Source organism: Orbicella faveolata, unplaced genomic scaffold, assembly GCF_042242905.1.
Source record: "Orbicella faveolata isolate gen_17 unplaced genomic scaffold, um_ofav_v1 contig_15, whole genome shotgun sequence".
Lineage (NCBI taxonomy): Eukaryota > Metazoa > Cnidaria > Anthozoa > Scleractinia > Merulinidae > Orbicella > Orbicella faveolata.
The window spans coordinates 4,612,606-4,640,000 of record NW_028301542.1 but is presented as its reverse complement, the minus strand read 5'-3'; the positions used below and the strand labels follow the sequence as shown (position 1 = coordinate 4,640,000).

Here is a 27,395-nt window from a genome sequence, read left to right as displayed (position 1 = left end):
ATTCGGATGAAACACTGCCTCTAGTGTTTGATATATTACATCAAAAACTCGAGACAGTGTTTCATCGGCTATCCAAACACCTGGAATTTTATCAAAAATACTCCGCCGCGCGTCATATTTTCAACTCCCTTCTCGGTGTTTGGATATCCGGATAAAACACTGTTTCTCGTGTTTGATATATTACAAGATGCGTCAAGTGGTTAGTCTTTGTAACTTTTCCGATGTTTGTGAGATCATCACCTTGTCAAGGTAGTCTGGGCAGAGTAGCAGGAACATCTGGTGTCTATCATGATCTGTGATTAACTTGTGTAGATGGGCGCCAGTCCTGCCCGTCAATGTGGGGCCGTTAGTCAATTGAGGGCTCATCTGCCGTTTTATAGATTTTGTTTTTAATCCTAAATAATGTCCACTCATCCTCTCCACCAGGGAGGAACTGACGTGTGAGCCACCACAACCGAGCTTATGATTAGTTGGCACTCTAGTACGTGAGTTGTGCCTGAGATAACTTACTCTGTATATTTGAAAAACAAAAATGAAATAAGATAATGTATTGAACCATATTCTTCTGAAAATAGGTGTTCCTGGTATCGTGAACTCGACCAAGGCTGTACCAGGAGGGACTGTTGTTGTCGCATGGGAGCCTCCCTTAGAAGGGGCGTGTCCAGTTATCACTTACACTGTGTACTACAGAAAAGTGGCGAAGAAAAACAAGTGGCAATCAGTTACCGTGAAAGGAAAAACAAACAGTTATACGCTGCAGCTCAAATGTAGGGAAGAGTATGAAGTAGCTGTTACCTCACTGAGTGGATTTAAGGAAAGTGCTTTCAATGAGAGCAAGATATGGAACTTCAAAACCCAAGGAGGTGATATGGCATGTAATATGTCATGCAGTGATACTTACAGAGTTTTTACCCGGGCATTTTTGGTTTAGATTTTCAGGGAGATGTTCTTAGTTAATTAATTATGTGAAGGTTTACTAAGTGTTACATGTTTTAAACAAAGTACTGTGCTTCATCGTTAACTGTCATAATTTGACACTACTAAAGAAAAGTGAATGTTTGTGTCACTAATTTCGTTACAGTACTTTCAAGCATCCGTATGTGCTAGAATATTAATATTTCTGAGATGAAGCATTTTTCTCCAGCTGATGCTTTAGATTCTGTTCTTTCTCTTTACAGAAGTTCCGTCAATTCCTTTCATCAAAAACAAGGAAACAGAAATACCGAGATGTGATGTGATCCTTACATGGAGCCCTCCTGCAGACAACGGGTGTCCACTGACCATGTACACAATAAACTACCAACGAATTCAGCCACGAGAAATCGGGGAGCCCTGGTACCAAGTTAACCTCACTGACATCATGGCGACTAACTTTACTCTATCGTTATCATGTGACACGCAGTACACGATCGAGATCTCGGCCTGGAATGAACTGGGAGAGAGCGAGAGGTCAAGGCCGTGGATAATACAAACACTTCAGTCAGGTACTTTTTCGAATATTTCCTCTTGCAATCTCAGCCATAGCGAAGATAACCACCGAAAAGAGCCTGGTGACTAGGCAAAAAGATGGTGTTGTGCAAACTGTGAGCATTTTCCGTTTCTCGGCATTTATATATATATTTATTTATTTATTTAAGTGAAGGCAAAGTTGGCATTTTGGTATGGTATTTCAGTTCAGCGAAGAAAAGTTTTACGGAAGAGTTCTTCGGAAAGAAACTGATTCCACGATAACCTCCTACGCAGACCCTCTGCGCAACTCGTCACGCAATCTTCCTCACCCACATGGAAGAGGAAGATTGTGTGACTTGCCAAAAGAGCGTCAGTGTCCGTAGGAGACGGGTCCCACGATGGTAGCCGGCATTTCCATCTCTACTGGCATTAAGAATATAGGCCGAATGTGTCTGCTTTAAATAATATTCATCTTAATCTTGTTCCCAGCTTCAGATACAAACACAGAAACAAGCTTTAAGAAATCTCCAGAATCTGACGGTGGTAAAGGACTTTCTGCAACACAGTTATCTGCGTTAATCGGGGGACTTTGTGCCCTACTTATCATCATTTCAACAATAATATTTGCGCTTCGACGGAAAGCAAAAAGAAGGAAGCGACTTGCTCATAACCTGAGGCCAAGGAGGTAATTCAATGCCATCTTTGTCCTGACTCTCGAATAGACATACTCGAATTTAAGAGTAGCTATAAAGCTACTTTAAACCCTGAAATGACGCTCGGTAAATAATACTCGTTGTAGCCGCTAAAATTCAGCAGCGCACACTACACTTTTATTCACAAAAGTACACCACAAGATACTTGTTGTACGGGAAAATAAACGGTCCCTTCCCAGCGTGACTGTTCTAGCAAAGAAAGCAACAACCAAATACTAAGAAAATGCACAAAAAATGAAATACAGGTAACGGAAGAACTTAGAACGAACCTTATCGGTGAAACTCCATAACGCATAAAAAGGGAAAACGTACGATACGACGCCACACAGATGCTTAAACGACGAAAACTGTAACGGCGAAAGCGTAAACTAAAGTCTACAACAACGAAATCTACAACAACGCTAATGCATATTAATTATCACGCATAGAAATCGAGAGCGCAGAATAATCTAATTGTTTTAGAATAAATCTACTAGTCGTTCAAAACTTTTATCTAAGTTCTCTTCAAAGACCCTTGGAAAACGCAAAGAAGCGGCCGCCATTGCACACTGCTAGGCTACTCACTGTCTGCAACAGACGGAATAGTGTAGCGCAGCCAATCTGAGAACGGCATTCGTGATAGGAGGCCAGTAAGAGTAAACCACTGAGTCCAATTTCCTCATTTTCCTTTAGATCGAAATCCACCATTTTTGCTCTTCGTCGCTGGGAAGTTCTACCCGAGCAGGTTGTCTTCAAGGAAGAGATTGGTCGAGGGGCATTTGGCAAGGTGTTTAAAGCCACGTTCAAAGAATCCCCTGGAATTGAAGTATTTTATAAGCCAAGAACACAGACTGTCGACTTCAAAGAAGACCGAATTGTAGCTGTTAAAGTTTTGGGAGGTAAGTAGATGATTTTCAAGTTACAGGTCATCTAAGGGCCCGTCCGCACGTATCCGGATATTTTTGAATCCGCAACGTTTTCTTCCCGGATTCAAAAATTTCTTCGTCCACACGTAGCGCATTCAAATCGAATTCGCCTGTCCACACGTATCCGATGGTATCTGGATTCACACTAGAGAAACCAGGCTTACACGTTGTGCCGCCATATTGGTCTATTATTCGGTAAGGGACTGGACACAATTTTGCTACGTCGTCGGGTTCGAAAATATCCGGATTCACCGTCCGCACGTTATCGGATTCGTTGCAGATTTATTTTTTCCACTCTGGAGAGCGGATTTAAAAATATCCGGATTTGCTGCCGAATTTGCCGGATGCGTGTGGACGGAAGCCGTATCCGGAAAGAAAAAGACGCGGATTCAAAAATATCCGGATACGTGAAGAAGGGGCCTAAACCAACAGCAAAGAATCAAATAGGCTAACCCCCGGGGGAGACTCCCATATCAAAAGAACGGGGATTGCACGTCGTATCTTTCTATAAGGGGTTAAAAAAGCAGTTTTGGTACTTCTTGGAGTGTTCAGTCTCAAAAGGTCCCCAGCGGGAGCTTTTGTGGTACCTGTTAGAGTATTGAGCCGAAAAAATATGACAGGAGATAATGTGTTGTTTTAGAATTGGTACCTCTTAGGGGCGAGAAAAAGTTCAAGCCACGCCCACAAAACAGGATCTTGGTACCTCTTAGGGCTTCTTTCCGAAATTTCCGACGAGCAACCCCTGGGGTCTAAACTACGGTTTCCATGTGTAACATTGATCACCAAAACCACGGAACAAATAACACGTCTACTTGTATTGTGAAACTTTGATTGGTTTGTAATATTTGACGGCTACTCTGCTAATGGTTAATGAAAGTTTGTTTCATGGTGCGCATGTGCATTTTAACCAGCTGCAACGTCATTGACAAGTTCCTTCAGAACTGATCACGTGATTATATCTCTAGACACAACAGACGAGGAAGCCAGAAATCAATTTCTTGAGGAAATTGAACTCATGAAGGCGATTGGCTCACACAGGAATATTGTCAGCATGCTGGGCTGTTGGGTTAACTCAGATCCAATATTTCTGGTATTAGAATATGTTCCATACGGAGATCTATTACACTGGCTGAGGAACAAGAGAATACAGGTAAATTTAATATCACATAAGCAGGGATGGCGCAGTGGGGATAGTGCTTGCCTCCCACCGATGTGGCTTGGGTTCGATTCCGACTTGATGTCATATTGAGTCTCGCCTTTCTCCGGGTACTTCAGTTTTCCTCCCTCCACAAAAAACAATATCGTCAAATTCCAATTTGAACAGGATAGAGGACCCGCTGAAAACCAACTAAGCTGATGTGGCCTCCTCCCTTAATGTTGCAACTTATTTTCAGGTCTTAGTTGAAAATCAGGTAGAACAGGATAGAACATGGAAAGCATTGATAGAAGCTTTTTCACCAAACTACTTTAATGAGTTTCGTCAGTACCGTTTACACACATTCTTTTCCAGCACTTTTTGATTCTCGTCGTGAAGCAAGCTGTTGCTCCAAAACGCTGAGGCTTCAGCGAAAGTATCAGAGGAAAATTTAGCGGCGGGGGCGATGGGAGTTGAGGGGGGGGGGGGGGGCGGGGGGAGGGCGGTGGATTGGGTGGCTAGCTAACCCATCTCTGAACGAGCAAAAACTAAAAAAAAAAAAAAAGAAAAAAAAATGAATATTATGACAGAAATAAAGTCAACACTCTGGACAAGCACTTCATCGTAATTTCTACTTTATGGCATTTCTGGTATTTCTGGTGTAGCAGTTTTCAATTAGGTTTCAGCTATCAAATTGTCACATTTTTGTGAGAATGCCCCATTGATTCTGCCACCCCAAGATATCACCCCACCCCCGTATTAATTTTAAACCCTTAATCTCTAATTAATATCCTATGATTTTTTCCCTTCGGTAGAAAAGCTATCAAAAGAACTACAGTAACGAGGAAAATCACTTGAGGCCGGCTGCAATTGAAGTGCAATTTAGTACGGATATGGAAAACGAATCAAAGGCACTGCTGACGGGAAACGAGAAAGAAAGCATGGATCCTAACAAGCTTAACGTGGGAGCTGCTGGCAAAGAGAAAGTGGGAGAAGAAACCAAACCGGAAATGAAAGAGGGGTTGGAGAATCACTATGAAGCTCATCCGGTTCATGTCACTCAAAGTGGTTGCCATGACAACGTGCAATGCGAGGAGGAATTCAACGCAAAGGATCTTCTTTGCTTTGCGTGGCAGATAGCGCGCGGAATGGTAGGTTGCAGAGCTTGGGAACAGCAAACTCCCAAAATGTTTAAAATGGTAGCGTCGTCCATCTTTGAAAAGCGGTTGAACCTTCCCAGTATTTCGTTTTTGTTGCGATATCGTTTTATCTAGTGATTATTAATAAGTTTTACGTCCTACAGTTTGTAAGTTCCTTTAAGCGCGCACTCGCTATGCATTGCACACATATTATTATTTTGCAAGCACTGATTTAGGACAATGATAGCAAAATGTAAACAAAATTACAGGCGGCTTTCGACATACGTCTCTGAAACCCGCATCTCCCCGCATACTAGTCGGGCGCGATATCTACTACACCATCGGGGCAGCCACGCTGGATACGTGGCACCTTACTGATGTGAGTAGATCGAGCGCGGTGAACCCAAGGGACATTTTTCATTCGCGATATTTGTGTGTTTCGTGGCTCCTCCTCGAATCGGGATTAGATGACAGTAAGGATATCAAGTTATTTAAGCCAGGAAAGCCTTAAATAGTTTCTCTACTGATTTAGTACGTTCTCCTTATTATTAATTCCCTCTACAAAAACCAACATCTCCAAATTCCAATTCGACCAGGATAGAGGGTCTGCGTGAAAACCAGCTAAGGCTGATGTCGCTTCTTCTCTAAATTTTGTGATTTGCTTATTTATTATCGTATTTATTTATTTATTTATTTATTGATCTTATTATTTATTTATTTCATGCAGAACTTCCTATCAAGTAATGGATTTGTTCATCGCGACTTAGCAGCCCGCAATGTTCTACTTGGCGAGAACAAAGTGGTAAAAATTTCTGATTTTGGATTGATGCGGCAAACCCATGAGAATGTTTACCACCTAAAGAAAGGCAAAAAGATACCTGTAAAGTGGATGGCGCCTGAAGCACTCCACAACAGTGAATACACCACCAAAAGCGATGTGTAAGTTTTGTTTTGAGCTTAGAGAGTTATAATTAAAGTAACGTAACTCTCTGGAAAGGTGGTACACTAACCTGAAGCAAATGCCTCTTTAACACTCTACAACAGTGAATACACCGCCAAAAGCGATGTGTAAGTTTTTTTCTTTTAAATTAGAGAGTTATAAAGTAACGTAGTCGGTACACTAACTTAGAGCATATGCCTCTTAAAGGAGCCGGCTCAATCGCGGTATTTTGACCGCGTACAAAATTACCTTTGGAAGGAAACGTGAAAATAGTAGTTTACTATTACTAAGATAGAAAAACATTAAGAGATAATAATAAATCATAAAGAAACAAGGATTGTTAAGGATAGAGAAGATTAACACGGATTAGAAACGGCGACCCTGAAAAATTTAGGCTAAACTTTTCAAGATGCACAAACTGTGCCGTAGCTCCTTTAACAGATGGCACTGAGAACAAATCCTGGCATCTTGCCAACGACTCGTTCATCACACAAACAAAATCGACAGGCGGACCTCAAACATACCGACTTAATTTGACTAACAACAGATCGAGAGTTACTAGAACCGACCGATGACGATTGACAAGAGAAGATTATGGTAAGTTACCTTGATCCTCTTCTGCTGTTGACAAACTTTACATAAGAGTTTTAGAGCCAAAATCGGTCAGTCTAAACGGAACATACATATAACACCAGTGACTGACAAACACTTTTCATTTGACTCTGAAGATGACTTTCGCTCAGGTTGTCGAAACGTCAGTCACCAATAACGGTTCTTTTCAGAACTACACTCACCCGGTCGATCACACTACACGAGGTAAAGCAATGCTTACTTCTGCTATACGAGTAAAGCGATTGGTCTAAAGTACGACTCTCTACCATAATTCAGCTTTACACTACATAATGTGACGGAGGATACTGTAAGAAACTCACTCGCACAAGTTTTCGGTGGATATGGCATCTCTTCTGGACCTGCTTGGAATTAGTTGGTCATTCGTTTTTCCTCTTTGTTGATAAATTCATCACTGTACAGAGAAGCTAGCATAAATTCGTCGATGTCAAATACACAAGGTTGTCAAATGCCTCGGGTAAAATGATGACGGACTCCTGAGATCCGTTAAACGGACGGTCTGTTTAACTAAAAACGTTAATTACGTTGTTTCATCATTATATGAGCTGTACTAAAAGAAAATTTTGCCAAAAAATTAATTAAGTGGCAAGAGATGTTTAATTTTTTAAAATTATTTTTTCCTCAGCTGGTCTTTTGGAATTCTTCTATGGGAGCTTTCCACAATGGGTAAGGACTAAAACAGCAAAAGTTTACTTTTTCTAGTGTTTTCTATTCAAGTACGCCTTTCGGATCCAACGTAAATGAATCGGGTATTATTTAAATTAGAATTGAGTATAGAAATTCAACGTTTTATAATTACTAACTGTAATAATCAAACAAAACAAGAAAACATGCATCTTTCTACTGCTTCTTCCTTGAATAATTACTGCCAGAAAACAACAAGCTGTATTATTCCTTGGACTAATAAAAATATTTTTTTTTGACTAACCAAAAGAGTTACGACTGAGGCTGAATTGTCTCATACTGGCTTTGGTCCTGTTTAGTTGTTCGATATAGCTAGGCTATCTGGATTGCTTTTCATTTCGACAAAAATTTAGAGAAGACTCGTAGTTTAATATCATCCCGATCAGGATTGCATCGGGAACGGTCTAAAATTGTTCTTAAAAAAAAACAACATGAACACTGTATGTTTCTGGTCTAGAGGCTGGGTACGCGCAGTTTACACCTGTTTATTTACTTTTATTTATCATATGGCTGGCTCTGTGAGCGGGCAAGATAAACCAAATTCTGCGCTGTGATTGGCTACCCGAGCGGGCAAGACAGCGCTACCTTGCCCACTAGGGACGATGTGCTGAGTCCCTAATTTTCCAGGAAGTCAATCGATAAATTCTTTATTGACCAAGCTTATGGCAGGATATTTGCCTCGTTATTTTGGCCAGTTTTTGGGCAATGATCTAGCCTTCTCAAACTCATTAATAATTCATCAGTTTTAAATGAAGGAAATCATGACCGTGACGGTATTTGGGTAGCTGATCATAATTAGCATAGATTTTACGATTTTAATACTCCGTTTTCTTCTTTTCTCTCCCTCAAACACTTAAGACAGTGTTTGATCGCATTTCCAAACACCTCGAAGCTCGTCAAAAATACTCCGCTACGCGTCGTATTTTCAACTCTCTTCTCGGTGTTTGGAAATGTGGTCAAACACGGTCTTTCGCGTTTGATATATTACATCTAGCCATCCATCACACACTTTATCCTATAAACATCTTATTGCAGGAGGAAATCCCTATCCTGGAATAAACAACAAAGAATTGTACAATCTTCTGAAAACGGGATATCGCATGGAACAACCAAACACATGCTCTGATAAACTGTAAGTAAAACTAATGCTGAAACTATCGATTTAGTGAACTCATTGGCTCGTATATCATGGCATAATACTCAAATTCTTCTGAGCAGTTTCTTCGAAACACATTTTAATACACATAATACTAAAACCTGAAAATGTGGTTTCCTTGGAAAAAAAATTTAAATATATAAACGGTGAGTATATAGATCAAGTAAGGCAGTTTCTCGCTACGTGCAATGGACTCCCAGTTAAACTAATGTTTTCACTAGTCAAATGACAAGTTGCAAAAGATTTGTTACCAACATAGGGCAGTCCTTTGTGTTGGCGATTTTGTTTAGTCAGGCCGGTTCCACAAGCTTTGCTCCTTATATCGGGCAGCTCGTCATGCAAACGACAGTCTGAATTTGTAGTGTACATACTAGTTAGGCATCCCTTTCGAGTGATATTCCATGGAATGTCCCACGAGTCACTTGCATTTTCTCGGTATTCACCCATGCCTTTAGGCGACAGCGAGTGTGTAAATCAAGAAAATAAAGAAAGTGACAAGTAGGATATTATGTGGCATACCACGAGAAAGCGTTGCGTGACCTCACATAATTCAACTGACAGGTCGTTACTCCTGCGAAAATGTAAGCAATACATTGCTCTTGGTTGAGCAGCTTCATGTAAGCATTTATGCAGGCAAAGCTTCGTTAATAGCCCGGGGGAGCTATATAGGTATGTGCACCCCAAAGGGTATGGTTTTTTTTTAAAGCCGTTTTGGTCATAAATAGGAGATGGTTTTGCACTCTAGTCTTGATATGCGTATGTTTTTAAGAAGAAGCTACTTTTTCATCATTAAGACCATCAACAAAAGCCCTTCACAAATTATGTTTACGGCAATTTGATATTAGTCTGAACTAGGGAACTAATTATAAGGCAGGTCTCAAACAGGTTATTGATTTAATTCATAAATAGGGTACCAAATTTTCGGTCATAATTAGGGTAAGGGTTTTGGGAAGCGGGCCGCACACCCCTCCCTCGGAGTTTATAGCACGGGAAGTCCATGATGTTAAGAAACATTCACCAGGCATTGTTGGTATACAATCCACGTGCGGCATGCACGTGATGTAACGGTGTAAGTATTAAACGTTCCTTGAAGCTTATCACACAGGTAAATGCGAGCCTTTGCTAGAAGGCGAGAGTAGCAATTTTGTTTGCGAGCCCAAGATATTTTGCCTTTAATTAAAATTGTGAGACCAAGACTTCTAATGTTTCAAATGCGAGTAAGAAACGTTCAGGCTCATCATGTATAAATACGAAAACAAACAATTCGATGCTTCGAGGCTTTCTCAGCATCGCAAAACATCGAGACTCACTAAGACTAAGAGACTAAGTGACTAAGAGACCCGTAAAATTGGACGATCATTTCGCGAGACGCATAGTTCTTAAAGGATCATTCATCAACCCTAATTATCTTAAACCTAACTGCCCTTTTTTCAGATTTGAACTGGTTTTAACTTGTTGGAAAGACGAGCCCAGCGAGAGACCGACATTTGAAAGTGCGACGAGATCACTGGAAGAAATGATGCAAGAGGACGCTCCGTATTTGGATTTTGAATCGCTTGATGAATCACAGGCATGCTACTGCAGTGAGAAGCTTTCTGAAGACGACGTCACGGTGTAGGTGGGGGATATATGACTTAGAAGCAAAAAGAAGAAAAACGACGAGAACTTAGCAAGCGACATTGTAGTGTTGGACAATGACTTTAAGAGTTAAATGACGCTGCTGATAAATAATAACAATAGTAATAATAGATATTAATAAACGAAATCTACATTGTGCCAAGATTATAAAAAAATATCCCAAAATTAAACCAAAGCTTATTTTAAAGACTAGAAATACGTGTTATCAAATATAAAAATGCTGTAAAATGTAAACAAACTATTGACGGTCAAGAGAAATTGTATGCCTCGTTAATAAGGTTTGTCTTCCACTTGGATTTAAATAGAGTAATATTCGGACTGTGATCTCGTCACAAAGCACAATGCCTACAGCTAGTGGATTGCGTTGCGTTCTGTGCTAGGTTACTGTAATGTTATAGCGCCGCTCCCTATTTAATAGTATATAAATATGGCTGACTGCCAAATTGCTTGAGATAGGCCAGCTGCATTCCATAATTCAGAAGAAAGTTATATTGCTGTTTGCTTCGTGATGGAAAATTGACAAACATGTAAACTACTCTCCCAAGGTATAGGAAGGTTAAATTAGATAAGGCAAAATCACCTGCTATGTTTTTATTGGCTAATTGGCTTGCTGTGATGTTTGGCCTTGCTGGGGAATAACCTACGATAGACCAGCTACATTCCATTCAAAGGGATTTGCCTAAATTCCCCTACTGGGAGGACTTCCCAATAATTATGCCTCGCTACGTTTTTTTATTGGCTGTAATTGGCCTGCTGTTATATTTGGCCTTACAATGTGCGACAAATGCCATAACAAGACCTAGAAATGTCTCATTTTTCTTATATCTTTTTTTCTAAATCATTAAATGTGAGTAGGAATACCTTTACATAATTCAGTTTAATTTTCTTACATGTGTACTGTGAACAGATCTTTTTACTCCTTTGAGCTCCATGTGTATTATGGCTGAGTATTTGACTTAAAATTAAAGTTGAAATTTACGGAGTAAGGAATTGACTTTATGACAGTTTTACTCGGCTCAAAACAGTGTGGTCATCATATATCGAAGTGGTCACGAGCGCCCGGTAAATCATTGGTTAATAGCGGAAGCAGGGGCGTAGCCAGGATTTCTCAAAGGGGGGGGGGGGGGGGTCACACTGTGTCAAAGTGAGGGTACTCACCAGATTGTCATGCCGTTTTCGCCACCTGTTGTAGGTTGTTTGCTTAAAAAAGGCTTATAAAAGGGGAGGGGGGTCACGGGCACCCCAGGACCCCCGGTAGTTACGCCCTTGCTGAAGCATATCACCTTGAAAGGTGATATGTTTCTGTTAATAACACACACATTCCTTCCAGATCGTATACATTTGTCTTCATAGAACAAAAACATAAGTCCAACAACTCGCTAGAAGAGCTTGAAGGTTTTCGGTTTTGCGCCATGCAAGTCCTATTATTATCAAGCGAGGTGTAATGATGAAAATGTAGAAATATTTACACAATATTTCTTACTCCGTGTATAGGATCTAGAGCTTATGTTCATCATTACGACACAATCCATCACTGTTATGCTAAAGTTAACTGTTAAAAATAAGATCAAGCTTATACATACATAACTGCTTCGTTCTATGTACACTTTAGGTCTCCGAAATTGCATACATACATACATACATACTTTATTGTTACCTTCCCAATGGGGCTTTTCAGGAACAATTACTTAAATTACTAAATTACTAATAACTACACAATCAAAATTAATCAAATTAAAAAAAAAAAACATTTACAACATTATCTAAGCTTTGTAGTCGCGAAAAATACTAAAAATAAATGAAGTTTAGGGAGTATTTACAAAATTGTCTAAAAGCTTATTCTTTAAGATACGTTTAAAAACTTGAACTGAACAGCTTGATTTTAAAAAGGGGTCTAAATTGTTCCAAAGTCCAATAGTTCTGTAATAAAATGTTCTTTGTCCTGAGGCTGTTTTAAAAAAAGGTATATCAAGCTTTTGGCCACTCCTAGTTGTACGCTTGGTAACTTGCTCGCGGGTAATGAATTGTGACGTCATCACGGGCACATGCTAAAATGTTCGTAATGCGCCTATTCCACAATTACCAAATGCACTTAATACTTAAACCTAATCGTACCTTTTTCTTACGCTTCGCCTCGAGTTTGGTCAAGCCATAGTTCGTATTTTGGCGAGACGCAGTCGAGTCAAAATACCGAAGCGAGCATGATATGGTAGCCATATCAGGTCAGTGATTTGATATCGCAGGATATCTGGATATCAAGACAGTAGACACGGCTTCTGATTGACTAATTGCGAATTTAGGTAAGGTAATTTAACAAATCAAACTTACCCCCCTCTAGTGTCTGCACCTGTACTGGGCCACTAAACGCTCCGGTCTGATTTCCGTCCACTGTAGCCAAGCGTTTCTCATATGTTGTAAATGGCTCAAGCCCTTGAATGCCCTTGAACGTCGTTACGACAGTGATGTTTGCCGTGACATTTTTGACAGAAGTCCATTTAACCGTGTAGTTGTAGGCATATTTGGAACTGTCGTTGCGTGACACGGGAAGCCATTGTGCGTTCGCAGAAGTGGAGCTTGTGACGTTGGCTGTGACGTTTGCCGGAGGAGGGGCTGTTGCTGTGTGTGCAAGATGGAGAAAACAAATGAAAAAAAAAAACAAAAAACAGTTTGACTCGGCTAATTCGAACTGAAAACCATTTCCAGTGCCCATGCCCTTCAGTCATATACTATCGGCTATTTCGAACAAGTTTTCGTTTCCCCTGAGAGTTAGAGATAGCGAGGTTCTGACTGTATAAATTAATAAGCCTTATTATGTGGCTAGCTCCTTCAGTTGGTAAGATGAACCGATAAGAAAACCCCCTTAATCCGGTTACCGCGTTGATACGGCTAACAGCAGTATGATTTTGTCCAGTTTATACGGCCACTCAACCCAGTTATGTTCTTCTTTCCATTGTTAATATTGTATGTACTTTTTTAAGAAAATTATTCCCGCATTTCGAATGCTCTTTGAAGGGCAGTTTTAGGAAGTGCAATTGTGATGTCTGTCAAGACGTCACTTAAAATAGACCAGTCATGAAATTTGACCCTAACCCGTTAATACGCCCACCCCGTTATACGGTCAAATTTTCATGGCCCGTTGGTGACATTATTACGGGGTTCAACTGTAGTTTGTTAATGAGATTCACCTTTATGAATAATCACTGTTAGTGAAGTGTTGTTTCCTTCCTCTGCTGACGTGAAGGCTGATACTTGTACTATATATTCTTTGTTAGCCTTTAGTCCTCTAATCTGAGCTGTTGTTTTGTTAAACATTGTCACGTTAAGTGTGCTAGGTGCCATCCCGTCCTCTTGTCGCCAGACTCTCACTTGGTAACCTTGTATCCGGCCGTCAGCGAACTGCGGAGGAACTGGTCTCTAAGTAAGCAGAAGAGAATTAGAGTCGAAGTTGTGGACGGTAACATTTTGTGGAGGTCGACTGGGAACTAAGGACGATAATAATATCGTGTGCTTAAAGAACTAATGAATGATCTTGAGAGATAAAACAATGTGCGATCGAAAGTTAATTCCAGAAAAGAAACGAAACCACGAGTGGCAGAAAAGACCATTAAAATGTTTCAACAGAATCAGCCACTTTAAAAAAGAAAAGAAATCTGATGCGAGTCCTATCTCACAGTCATTTGACATCATCCTTTGTTTTGTCTTCAGGAACAATCCCACAGGCAACTGCGAGATGAGACAGGTCCATTTTTTCTCTTTTCTTTATAATCGACAATTCAATCAACCAGGGCATCTAGAGCGATTGTTAGTTAGGAAGCAAGACAAGCCCAGGCCTTGCAGTCTTTTTCTCCGCTCTCTGACTTCCTGTAGCGTTACCAAAAACTGCCACCGGAAGTAAAATAACAGAGAACACATAAGTAGTCGAGGGGTTGGACTTAGAGCAAGAAGCCAATGAAATATCAAGACCACTGTTAATTATTACTAGACTACAAGCAAAAAAATGTGAAAAAATGTCTGCGTCGATAAGGACCTGTAAAAAGCGTAAACGATGATATCTTTGTAAAATAACAACGTCAGGAAAACGGCTTCTCGAAACGTTATTGCTGGATTAATAAATGTTAGGAGTGCGAAAAGGAAAACATAATTAAATCTCTAGGAAAGAAGAAGGAAGTTCAACTGTTTTTGTAATCACCCGCGGTGACCAAAATTGATCGGAGCCCGGCCCCATCCATACTACGCTAGAGAAATTTCAAAACGCAGCATTATTTCAACGGTTAGGCCTACCATCCACACTAATCCGTCAAGAAAACGGAGCTTTCTGAAAACAATCTTCAAACCAGAGGAATTTGAAAACGCGGGCTCTTTGTTTTCGTGTGGAGGGGAACATTTTGAAAATGGAGCTCTTCTTTAAACCGGAGAATTTTAAAACGCCGGCTTTGCGTTTTAGTGCGGCCGGAGTTTTCCTCAAACACAAATCCAAAATGACCGGTGATTCTTGTACTTTCAAATTTTCTCCGGCTGAGTGAGGACGGGGCCTGAATCGTACCACGAACATTTGAAATATTGTACTAGTAGTTACCTTTTATAAATTGGAGATCAGTTTCAGTTAAAACCTTGTTGAAAATCTGTAAATCCCTCATCAGTCCGTAAAACATCATGTTAGGCTGCATACTAGCGCGACGCGTCCATCCCAGCCAGTAATCTTGTGACGTCGACCTCCTAAGTTTGGAGGTGGTATTCGCTGACTTTAATATTACTAACACTGCGTCGATATACAATGGCATCGTTCTGTTTTCTTCTGCCCAGGAAACTGCTAGGTGTGTCCACGAATTGTTGCGAACCGATCTGTAAAGGAAGCGTTAAACAATAAAATAAACTAATATAGGCTTAGCCAAGCCTAAACGCAGAGCTCCTGACTGCAATAAGTTAGCCTGGCTTGCGCCGGCGATCCAATTGAAATGAATTTTATTCAAAATGACGCGAACATTGTCAATAGCTTTTCTCGCTTTTGGAATGGCTACTTAAAAAGTCCATAAAATTTCATTGGTTAAAAAGTTGACAGTTTGACAGCTGAAAGTTGAACTTAAAAGCTTGCATAAATTAACATTTTATCCGTCTGTACTCTTATTGATAATAAAAATGTCCCAATCAGCGCGAGAAATTAGACAGTTATTGTAAAAAGAGGTTTTTCATTTACTGGTAATTAAGCTTTAAAACATCATAATGACAAGGTTCGTAATCTTTTGAACTTTTAAAATTCCACGACTTTCCATCACCTTTGCCGTGACGTTTCTGAGTTTTCCATGACCTATGTTAAGCATTTGGTCGCAAAGTGTTGTCAAAACAATCTATTATTTAAGTTATTTTCCCACATTATGACTCATAAAACGCGTACTAGTGTTCATTTTGTTACTGGAATTAAATCCGGTTTTCTGATTTGTCTGTCAGTTTCAGTTTCAGTTTCATTTTGCCTTTTCTATTCTCAGAAAATATAGAGCTTTTCCATGACTTTCCATTGATCCCAATTCAATTTCATGACTTTCCAGACCTGGAAAATGGTTTTCCATGACCCGTACGAACACTGTAAAACGAAGTAAAAACAAGGAAAGCTAGAGGGGGACATATCTGAGGCGGCTTATTACCCGATGTATCATTTGGTTCACAGGTAGATGAGCCTATAATTAACCGGAGGGGCTTATAGGCAGCAAGTTACGGTATTACTCAGGGATTCTTCGACCTGACGTCTCCTCGCCAGCTCGCTCAGGGAAAATTCTGTACTCCAGCGAATAACAAACGTAGGTGTTGATTAAAATTATCAAATACTTGGAGCATTTGCCCGCCAAAATGAAACAAAATGTAACAAAATGTCACAATAAGTTCAAGAAAAGTTTTAACTCAGAACACGAGTATGCGCTAAAAATATTGAATGAACCGCATTACAATTTCTCAACGGTTTAAAGGAAAATCCACGAACCGTCACAATGTCGTCCACATTCAGTAGTTTTTTTACCTTTCATTTAGAGAACTCGTATCGACTGTATTAATTTCGGCGGGCAGGTTTTAAATCGAAGACAAACAAAAGCAGTAATTTTTCTCAACGATAAGCTTAATAAGAAACCGCCAACTGAATGAGTTAGCTTATCCTCACAGCTTTTGTCCTTAAGATTACTTCGACGAATTTGACCCGACTCACAGTTAGGTTTGGACAAAATATATTTTCATTGATCGGCTACGATAGCAGAAGTCAAATTATCATTAAATATTAAAATCTTCGTTCCATCTTCGTTGACTTGTAAAAGGAATATAATGTTAAGCTATGCCACTATTTGAGACCTACCTGTTTCCTAAATTGTTGAGCATATTTTTCTGTGATGTAGATAAATTTTAAGCGGTTTAAACGAGAAATATTTACAAAGAATTGGTCTCTCTTGCTCGTGTTTTCACGTGTTGTATTCAACTTACACAGGCGAACAACGCGCCGACGATTTTCCCGCCTTTTTATGGAGCCGCTTCATTTATATCGAACTGAAACGTTCCCATCATTTAAAAAGTTATCAGAAAAGCAATCAGCGACGGCAAATTTTTGAGGAGTAGAGCTCACAGAATCATACTTGTTAAGTAATTGTTATGCCTTTTTTCTAGTTTTTCTGCGACGCGAGAAAAAAGCCAAACAAATGGAACAAGCATCTTCGATTTACAGCTTGCAATCTCAGTAGTATTTAGAACGTCAGCTGCCACGGATTTCCGTTTCGTAACAGTCAATGCCATCATTGACAAGCAATTCTTTTGTAATAGTTGCGACGTTGTTTCTGGTCTAGTTCAGGACTAGATCGAAACTGTGCTCAGATTTCACATAAAATTGGGCCAAGCCAGTTACTTTATTAACCCTGTGCTAGATTCACGCGTATTTCGGAAATAGCGATAGAGTCATGCCATTACATGGATGTTACCTCATTGGTTAGTTGTTTCAGGGTGTTTGGTAGATTAACATGGTGGTTTAGTGTTGCCAGGTTCCGAAGAAGTCAGTAGTAGAATTAAGAAGCAGTATAATTAAATGGCATCGATCATTTACTGAGGGAAAACATGCTGCGCCGAGGCAGCAGTTAGGTGTAACCAATACCGACCTGACATTCGTTTCACTGCCGTCAAGCTAGTTTACAGGTAATCCACGGCCCAGGTATATTCTAAAAATTAAAACCAAAAATGTACAATAATTCATCGTATAAAACTATAAACGCAGAGAACTAAAAATCTAGGGAATCAAATCACAATAAATTCCGATAACAGTCAAACCTAAGCGATCGAATTTTGTTGTTCACTTCATTAGTGCCTACTCTATTTAGTTCTAATATCATTTGTTAGCTCGTTCCATTTCTTTGTGGCATATGTTTTATCGCTACTCCTCCTCAGAGCTCTTTCCTCAGCCCATCTCCGAATCATCCTTCTCAGAGAGGTCAGAGAGCATCATACCTATCGTATCGCATATAAAACAAATGAATCAAGTGAAATTTGCAAAAATTAAGCCACTACGGAAATTCCAAGAAAATAATTTTAAAATTGATCGGAAAAAGTAAGGTTTGCATCGGCCAAAAATAACTGAACTCTTGTTTCACTACCACTCTCTCCTTTCTGTCACTTCGCCCCCCTCCCCCTCCGACCGGGTGTTAAGTATTCAGCGAAATAACACAGGTGTCTGTAAGCAAACAGGAGTCATGTATGGTTTCTGACTGGTATAAGTGTCTGGAAAATTAATGTCAAAATCCAACTAGTCTTAACTAGTAGGACAAACGTCTGCATACGAGTCAAGTGGTCCATCAGGCTGGCGCTTATTTCCGGTTTCTGTAGCATAAAGCGACTAGGAGTATTTCTACTTCCTTTGGATGGGATGTTCGTTCATCGCAGGGTTATTCCCGGCAGGCGCGGTAGCCTCATGGTTAGTGCGCTGGCCTCCGGATCGAGCGATCTGGGTTCGAGCCTTGGCCGAGGACATTGTGTTGTGTTCTTGGGCGAGGCACTTTACTCTCACAGCGCCTCTCTCCAACGCAGGTGTAAAAATGAGTACCGCGAATTTAATCCTACTACTTAACATAACAAATAATTCAGTGCACCAGCTGAATAAAAGCATTTAGAGAAACAGCTGTTAATAGATAATAAAAGAAATACTTTCAAAGCCAAATCTTTGTACTTTTATCGTAAGTACATCATTCCATCGAACAGTGCTTACAACTACAAAGCTATGAGTCTAATGAGGTCTTAAAAATTCATACACGGACACAGATAGTTTATTGAACATCTCCGTGGGGGCTTTACGGGACTTACAGTAATAACACTATTAACATACGTTAAAATGATAAATGAGAAGATATGTACAGTTAAAAAACCTAAGATTACATCGTATTAAAATTTATATATAAAAATTCCAATCATTAAAAACATTAAAAGAATAAGCCGCGATGCTAAGAAAGCGACGAACTAAGCTCTAAAGAGTTCCAGAGATTTAGATTTCCATAATTAATGGGACAACATCAAAAACAGTGATATCTTTATTCGCTTGAAAAAATTCATGGAAACTGGTGGTTTAAAATCCTTTTTAAATAATTTAGTGTTATTAACAACGAACTATACCGTAATTACATTTTTTTTTTTGGCAGTTTCCAAAAACAAAGTTTTCAATTGTCTGCTTTTCTTTCACTTAAGGAGGAGCTCTGTTTTCCAGTCAATTCAGTTATTTCAACCAAGGTATGTTAACCTTCAAAATTGTTAGTTGTTTCCCTAAAAAACATTTCTTTTTCTCACTTTTTAAAACACCTGTATCAGAGAAAGTGTAATATCTAATGCCGAAAGCCGTAAGTTAAGAATTCATTCAAGCTGATGCGAATATTTACTGCTCTGGGACAACATCATATATTTGATAAGGAGAAGCAGGTATGAGTTATTTTGCAGCCGCTAATTAGAGCAGAGCCACAAAGACTTGTTTTCTAAGGATAGTTTAGCGACAATTAATTGTATTTTAAATGAAAAGCTAGCTCTCTGTAAGTTCTCTTTAAAGTCGATTTAGTCGCAGTGGCAGATTGAAATAAATTACTATCATTGCTGTTGTAGGTGTCTGGCCAAATAACAAATAAATTTCTTTGATATGCAGTCAGTACAACCCTGACTACGCCACTTGCGGAAATTAAAATGTAACACTACATAAAAAGATGTTGATAAAACAATCTGATTTAAAAACTATTATTTATTAGGGATTTCTCGAAATATGCATGTGTAGCATGTATAGGCAATTGTGACAAACATCTTGTGAATTTTCTTTTCCAGAAAAATGCTTTTATCATTTGTACTTCTTCTCTGTTTTGGTCTTTCGTCTCAAAAAGGTAAGTTTGATATACTGTTTCTATTTGTTGGATTTTATTTATTGGTACTTAGCTCATTGATAATTTGACAAGAGAAGACCTCTCAACCTTGTCAATGGTCGCTACGTCAGTACCGAGTAACAATCATCGTCTCATTTGCTCTTCGTAAATTTGACAAAAAATTTCTGTCAGACAAAATTCAATTTGGGACAATTGAATCTATTTTTCTTTTGTAAGACTGGGCGTTACGTTGTGGATTGAAAGCTGCCACAGATGGGACTGAAAACTGTTATTTTCAAACAGATATTGTTTTTTCTAAATGAATCGGCGGATTATATCTTGAAAGAGTACAACACACCTGAAAAAATAAGTTTATTTAAATAGAAGTCACATTTGTCACTTCAAAGTACAAACATGCCGTTATCTTGGAGTATGAAATTTCTGAATAAGTCAAAGACGTATTGAATGACTTCCAGTTAGAACTATAATTCAGCATTTTTCATAAAAAATGCAACTCGATGGCAATATTATTTGGCAATTCAATTAATCCCCTGAAGGTAGTTTCGATTAAGAAGATGACACAATTTTTTAAATATCCTTTCACAGGGGTCTTTATATCCACGTTCTGTACATGTCTTTTTCGCTTTCATCTTGAGTGGCTTGAAAAGAGCCGTTCTCTGTGACTGATTGAAATGCACAAGAAAAATTGGCGCAATTGCAAATTCTCGCCTTCTATTCTTAAATCCGTCACCTTCGAGTAAAATAATGACAAAACGAAAAACACCTGAATTTTTGTGGTCATTTTAGTCGTTGGTGTTAAGCTGATAGATACGTTTGCAATATTTAAAATGATCTACTGTCCCTTACAGATCAACATCGAACAAAAACGAGCCGAATGTCATATGACCCTTATATACGACACTCGGAAACCATGCAGCGATAAAATTGCTCCCGTTGTTGGCAAATTGGCAGAACGCAGAAACCTATCGACAATAACTGCATTCTTAAAGATTTCAAACGCAACTAGACTCAAATAAATAACATAAACAGAAAGAACAAGCTGCAAACCTTAGCATTACACTAATTCATTTGATATTTCCCTTTTTGATAAACCCTTTTTTCGAACGCAACATGCAATAATATGTTAATCTATTCTATGTAACAAAGATGCTTTTCAACAAGTTTTATCCTTTTCATCTTTATGTCTTTTTCAACGCGCCAAAAGTTGCGAGGTCGTTTCTTTTGTAACAAGGCGATTCCAATAACAGGATTAATTATATGACTGAGAAAATTGCTTCATTCTGATTGGCTCAGAGCAGGCAAATTTATCATAAAGTTTTAACTTGCACTGCCGAGATGCAAATTAACGCGCTCGTGCTCGTAATTTTCTCAGTCATATACCAAATGATGAGTAATCGTATGAAAGCTCGAAACAATTCAGATTCTTTCAAATTGCACTGGCACAATGGCTCATACAATTTTGAGAGACACTTAACTCTCAAGGTGCCTCTCTCCACCCAGGTGTATAAACGGGTACCAACAAATTTAATGCTGGGGATAACCCTGTGATGGATTAGCATCCCATCCAAGGGGGAGTAGAAATAATACTAATTCCTTAATGTCACTGGAATCCAAGGCATCGGTGCCTGATAGGAAATATTGCAGTCTCGATTGCAGAATTCATTTGTGTAGCGAGTTTCCCCGCTTCGATCATGCTTTCGTGTTCGTACGTAAAATGAAAACGGTTCTGATATAATTTACTTTTTTTCTTTTCACAGTTCTTGTCTCTATTCAGAGATAAAGGGCACTTCACTGGGATGAAAATCCATAATTTCAGGTTGAGTTTAATGTGTTAATGTGTTTGAGTTCTTTTGAACGATACACCTCATAATTACAGTTTTAAGTCCTTCTCTTCCCTAAAATACCCACACCCCCTCTCTAATCTTCAGACGAAAAGATTCTACCAGTAATGCACTATTTCGAATGCAGTGCGTTTAAGTTTGTGGACTTTTTCAAGATTTAGCTTACAGTTTTTACAAGCAGATAGGTGATGAGAGTTAAGAAAATAATCACAAAGAAAGATATCTGTATACTAACAATTCAATGAAGTGTTAAAGGTGCTACGTCACGGTTTGCCCATTTATTAAGGAGAAGTGATGTCTTGATAACAGAACTGACTCGCGTGTTTGACTTTCTCAGTGCTGGTAGTCTGATCGCTAACCTTGAGCTGTCATTCAGCAAGCTATCATACGACGTCATGCTTCAGTTGGAAGAGGCTTTCTATATCAACAAGTCTCTTGAGAACATGAAGATCGAGTGGACGCTCGTCAACTTTACCAACGGTACAAGCTTTGCTTATCTACCGACTTTAATTCTGATCCATATCATGCTTTTGCTAAAAGGGACGATCCTTATCTACAGCTCATAATCACTCACTAATTAAACTCCTCCGGCATAGAGCGGTTTTCAATTGAGTGTCGTAAAACCAAAAAGAAACCAGAAGGAAAAGGAAACAAACAGCGGTCAAAAACATCACAAATATACAACGCATGGTCTAAAAATCTTAACTGTATTAACTTGACACTTCGTATGTTACAACATACATCTTCAGAAGTGACGGTTATAACTATAACAAAAAGTTACAAATTCAAATCTAAAGATAAAGCGAGGCACTTTTGAGAAACTAAAAATTCATAGCAAAATTGATGCTTACTTACCGGTTAGACTACTCAGCCAATGTCCAACCGTAGTAAAACCAAAACTAAAACCAAAACCAGTATAATTGCCTGATTACTTTCGACACTCAGTTGAATACTACTCTAGCTGACCCTAGTAAAGCCAAAAGCGGAACCAGAGTAATTGTCTGATTACATGGGGCACAAAAACCGCTTTAAAATTGGAACCTGTATAAAATGGCCAAGCATTGAACTGTTGCCAGGTTTTCTGTTCTGTCCTCAATTGTAAATAATCTCAAGATCCACTAAATGTTATCAATGAAAAACATTTCTATACACAGGAACTTTTAGAAAACCTCGTCAACTCTTTACTCCAAGGCTAGTGTTCAGTAGCGATCCAGACTTTGAGCTAACGGGAGGGGAGGGGGGGGGGGGACGGTTTTGTTTTACTTACCTCGCCGGCTTTTCTTCCTTCAGTCATTTCTTCTTTTCTCACCCAAAAATAAGGGGGCCCGGGGCCCCCCGGGCCCTTCCCTAGATCTGCCACTGGTGTTAATAGTCTTTTGAACAACCAGGGGACTCCCATATGAAAAACGGGGGGTGCTCGTCGTACCTTTTAGAGGTTAAAAAAAGCTATTTTGGTACCTCTAAGGGTGTTCAGCTTCAAAAGGTCGTTAGCGGGAGGTTTTGCGAAACCTGTTAGGGTATTGAGGCGAAAAACATATGACAGGAGATAATGTGTTGTTTTAGAATTGGTACCTTTTAGCAGTGAAAAGCATTTTAAGCCACGCCCACAAAACAGGATCTTGATACCTCTTAGGGGTTCTTTTTCAAAATTTCTGACGAGCACCCCCGTCATTTTAATATAGGAGTCCACCCCCTGGGGTTTCTAGAAAATCTTCTTCTTACGGAAAAGAGTTCTTTTTTCCGAAGAGTCTCCATCTCTCAATAAGCTGACAGTTATACTTCGGAACCTGTTAAAGCTCTCCGCCGAAATAGTTTTCTGCCTTTATATTGCAGTGCCAAACAGATCCCCCGAAATAATCGATATGCACGCTGGCAACTCGTCTGTAAGTCTGACCTGGACGGGACTGTCGGGCGAGGATTGGCAAGGAGCCATGCAGGGTTACAAGATTCTTTATCGGGAGGTTAATGTCACTTTTCCCCACAACGTCAGCGTGAAACATGGAGCTGAGACAACTACTATGATTAAGGACCTAAAGCCAGGCACGTGGTACGCTCTCAGGATATTGGCTTTTAATGTGTATGGTGACGGGCCGCTAAGTGCTCCAGTCGACATTGCAACACAAGAAGCCACTGAAGGTAGGTTCCTCTTTTGATGATTCAACGACACAACGACATAAGGAGTACGTTATGTCGTCCGTTATGTTTGTCGTGTGAACATCCTGACATAAATGACATAATGGTAACATGACAGCAGGAACATAACTATTATTATAATTATTATTATTATTATTATTATTATTATTATTATTATCGTCCTCTCGTAATGTTTGCTTAGAGTCCTTAGGGCCGAGACCAAACCATGGTCCTGGGGCACTAGGGGATAGCCAGTTTTTAGCTTGATAGCACCCTCCTCAAAATGTGTGCTGTACCTAGCAAGGTTATCTTTTGTAGTTCACTAATGCTTAATTGGCCGGGAATTCTTCCAAGATAAGTTTCTAGTCCCTTTTTGATAGCTCCAAGTGCTCCAATGATAACTGGTATCGTTTCCGTTCTCATGCCCCACATTCGGCTTGTTTCGATTTCCAAGTCCTTATATTTGGATAGTTTTTCACTGACTTTCACGGATGTGTTTCTGTCTGATGGTACTGCCATGTCAATAAATTTACAGGTTTTCGTTTTGTGGTCTTTAATCACTATATCGGGTCTGTTGGCTGTTATTATTATTATTATTATTATTATTATTATTATAACGACATAAGAAAAAAACTGATCTTTTCCTCATGTTTTTCGACATGAGCGGTTATGTCGTTATGCCATGTGGTCATGTCTCTAGTGTGAACCAGCTATCCCTCACAGCAAGTTGCCAGAAATCGCTTCTCCTAGACGTATTTTTTTTTTTTGCTTTACTCTTAGCCTCTAACCCGTCTATTTCCTCATTTATTTGGAAAACTAAGATATTTCATTAATCATTTGTAAGAGCTGGATTTGTTCAATTTAAGAATATGGCTTCTGATTTATATAACGCCACTACGTGCTTTGCGAATTACTTCGCAAAGACTTTGGAGAGACTAATGACGTAATTGTAGTCGAAGATGACTGGTCTTCACATTGGAAATGACGGACTGAAGGAATATCACTCATATGAGGTCCCCAAAACGGCTAAAAAACCACAATACCCTTTAGGGCTGCAGTCGCTGCACATAACTATACAGCCCACATAAGGTAATACTCCCCCCCCCCCCCTGGGATTAACATGTACCGAATAGCGAGTAGCAACGTTGGGTTCACACATGTTAGCTCAACTCTTCAGTGAACCGCGTCTGAGCGACGTTATGGGAACTTACAGCTTAATTATTTGTTCTCTTTTTCTTTTTAATTAAGAGCAAAGTCTTAACGTCACTGTAAACAACGTACATCCTGTGACAATAAAGGTTTACTGGAACCCAGTTTCACTAGAACTTAAAGGTTACAGCGTGAAGTACTGGACCGAGAAAGAAGGCCAGGACTCCGCAGCTGAGATCGACGTCCCCAAGACAACGCACAGTCTGTTGATTGAAAGATTAAAATATTTTACAGTTTATGTGGTGCAAGTGACAGCTATTGTCACCGGTGAAGTGATCAGAGGTCAAGCAAAGATATCCACGGAAGAGGGAGGTATGATAATAACACAGCCTTACTGCTTGAAATTCAGAGTTTATATGAAACATTTAAAAAGTCACTGAAGAAGCCCAGGAATTTTTAAAATATACATCAGGGAAATAGTGATCGATGAAAGTAAATTAAAGATTAGGAAGCCAATGAAGTCCCAGTTCAGTTTAATATTCAGACTAACTAAATTTCACCCCCAGGTTTTCTTTACACTCAACGTCCAATAATTCTCTATTTTTATGCAGCTCACAGAATATTTTGAAATTCAGTATAACAGTCCTTGTATTAACCCGACCCTTTCCTCGCCAGTTCCTTCTACAGGATCGCAAACAACAGCAGTGTATAACACAAGCTCTACCTCCATATTAGTACAGTGGGACCCAATCCCTGAAGACTCCATTAACGGAGTTCTTTTAAGCTACTCCGTTCGATTGTACCTTGTGGGGGATCCACCGAATACTCCGTCGCGAATGCTCCCGGCCAGCCCTAATGCTACCTATCTGGAGATACCAGGACTGAAGAAATTCACCAGATACGGTATCGTCGTGGCAGGGCGTACAAGAAAGGGAAGAGGCGTAATGAGGGTAGTTGTGGTTACAACAGGCGAAGACGGTAACTATAATACTCTTATCGTCGGGAGACGCTATTTACATGCGCATGCACATTTCAAAGAATTAAATCATCATCTGTTCTCTCCAACAAACTGGCTATTAAAACTAGAAAAAATGTGGATTGGCTCTACTTTCGACCGTCATTACAATTTTCCCCTGGTTTGGCGCTCGCTCATGTGCTTTATCTTGGTTAAAGAAAATTAAGACAACTATGATAAAATAGTTAATCTAGAGAAACCTATCGTAAATCGAGTTACATGACTTCCCCAAGTTTCTCATCTTCTGCCAGGTTTAGCAACTATAAGTTACTGCCACTGGCATTTTTTAATTAAAAAAACTGTGATCATCGAGTTTTTCTACAAAGAGCACAAAAGATTGTCTTTTTACAGAATTCTAAATTCAATGAGTCAGTTCCTTTCTCAGCCAATAAGAAGCAATGTGTGGAGCATTTCTAATCACGCGGTAATAAACGTAGGTAATCCTTCTAGGGACGAACCATTATCTTTTTGAGGAGTGGGGGGTGGGGGTGGGGTGAGCAATTCTCTGGGGAATGTTTTTTTCTCGGCTTTAGGTTGTGCATGATTATTTTATGGTGGGCAACTGAACTTGTGCAAGAGTTTTTTTTATTTAGAGTCAAACACAGGCCCTGGACAGTATAAAGCACTTGCTTGATTCTTTTCCCCATGGCTCCCCTTACACGACTTGTTTTCAGCAGTGTTTGCTCTGCTGGAATTTTTATTTTGGGCATTGCCCACCCCCCGCCCCCTGCCCCAACAAGTAATAGTCCATCCCTCACAAAACACACTTATGCATTTAAAAACTAAAGTAATATAAAATACAGTAATACCACAGACACGACTTTTTACACGTTAATATTTACTTTGCGGTTTTTCAGCTCCAAGCCGCCCTCCAGAAAACGTTACCGCCGTCGCGAATGGAACAGGAGTTATTCAAGTGAACTGGGTCCCAGTTGACCCAAAATTCCTTCATGGCACACTGCGCGGCTACAGAGTTCGTTTCAAGGAACATGCGCAGTTAAACGTTGCTGATTGGATAGTGAAAACCGTTAACAGCACGACACAGCGGTTTGAGCTTACTGGTTTGCAGGCTCAAATGGAATACGAAGCGCAGGTGTTAGCGTTTACCATTAAAGATGGAAATTACAGTGAAAGTGTTGTAGTGATGACGGAAAGGGGTGGTAAGTAAAGAATACATCAGCGGTTTGTGAGTTGAGCTTCATATATCTTTTACATTGAGAGTATTTTTTTTTAGATTCACAGTGTCTCACAGTGACTTTCTCCTTGCCACCCTAGAGAACAGAATGTTTTCACATGAAGTCACGGCGGCCATGTTGGTGTTCTCGAGCCAAGGAGTTTTTTTATTTTCTCATGTAAAAATATCTTATTACTTTGGAACAAACATTAAGGCTTCCGTAAAAAAAAACGTTCTATAAACGAGTACAAGGCAAAAGTAGTTCTTAGATTAATGGTGTATGACAACACTACATCAATTCTAATTTTAAATCACCTTCATGCATT

The 27,395-nt window shown here is 39.5% G+C and overlaps 1 protein-coding gene across 1 annotated transcript in view; it reads left to right on the top strand.

Moving 5' to 3' along the window:
* Positions 1 to 11,371, top strand: part of LOC110063442 (uncharacterized) — a 22,104-nt gene extending 10,733 nt beyond the window's left edge. Inside the window, exons 11-20 of the mRNA XM_089288063.1 lie at positions 576 to 863; positions 1,179 to 1,484; positions 1,939 to 2,134; positions 2,835 to 3,040; positions 4,033 to 4,217; positions 5,018 to 5,353; positions 6,069 to 6,280; positions 7,537 to 7,577; positions 8,631 to 8,727; positions 10,186 to 11,371. Coding sequence (XP_089144189.1) covers positions 576 to 863; positions 1,179 to 1,484; positions 1,939 to 2,134; positions 2,835 to 3,040; positions 4,033 to 4,217; positions 5,018 to 5,353; positions 6,069 to 6,280; positions 7,537 to 7,577; positions 8,631 to 8,727; positions 10,186 to 10,369 — 2,051 coding nt within the window. The 3' untranslated portion in view covers positions 10,370 to 11,371. The remainder of the gene's footprint in view (positions 1 to 575; positions 864 to 1,178; positions 1,485 to 1,938; positions 2,135 to 2,834; positions 3,041 to 4,032; positions 4,218 to 5,017; positions 5,354 to 6,068; positions 6,281 to 7,536; positions 7,578 to 8,630; positions 8,728 to 10,185) is intronic.
* Positions 11,372 to 27,395: the final 16,024 nt, after the last annotated feature.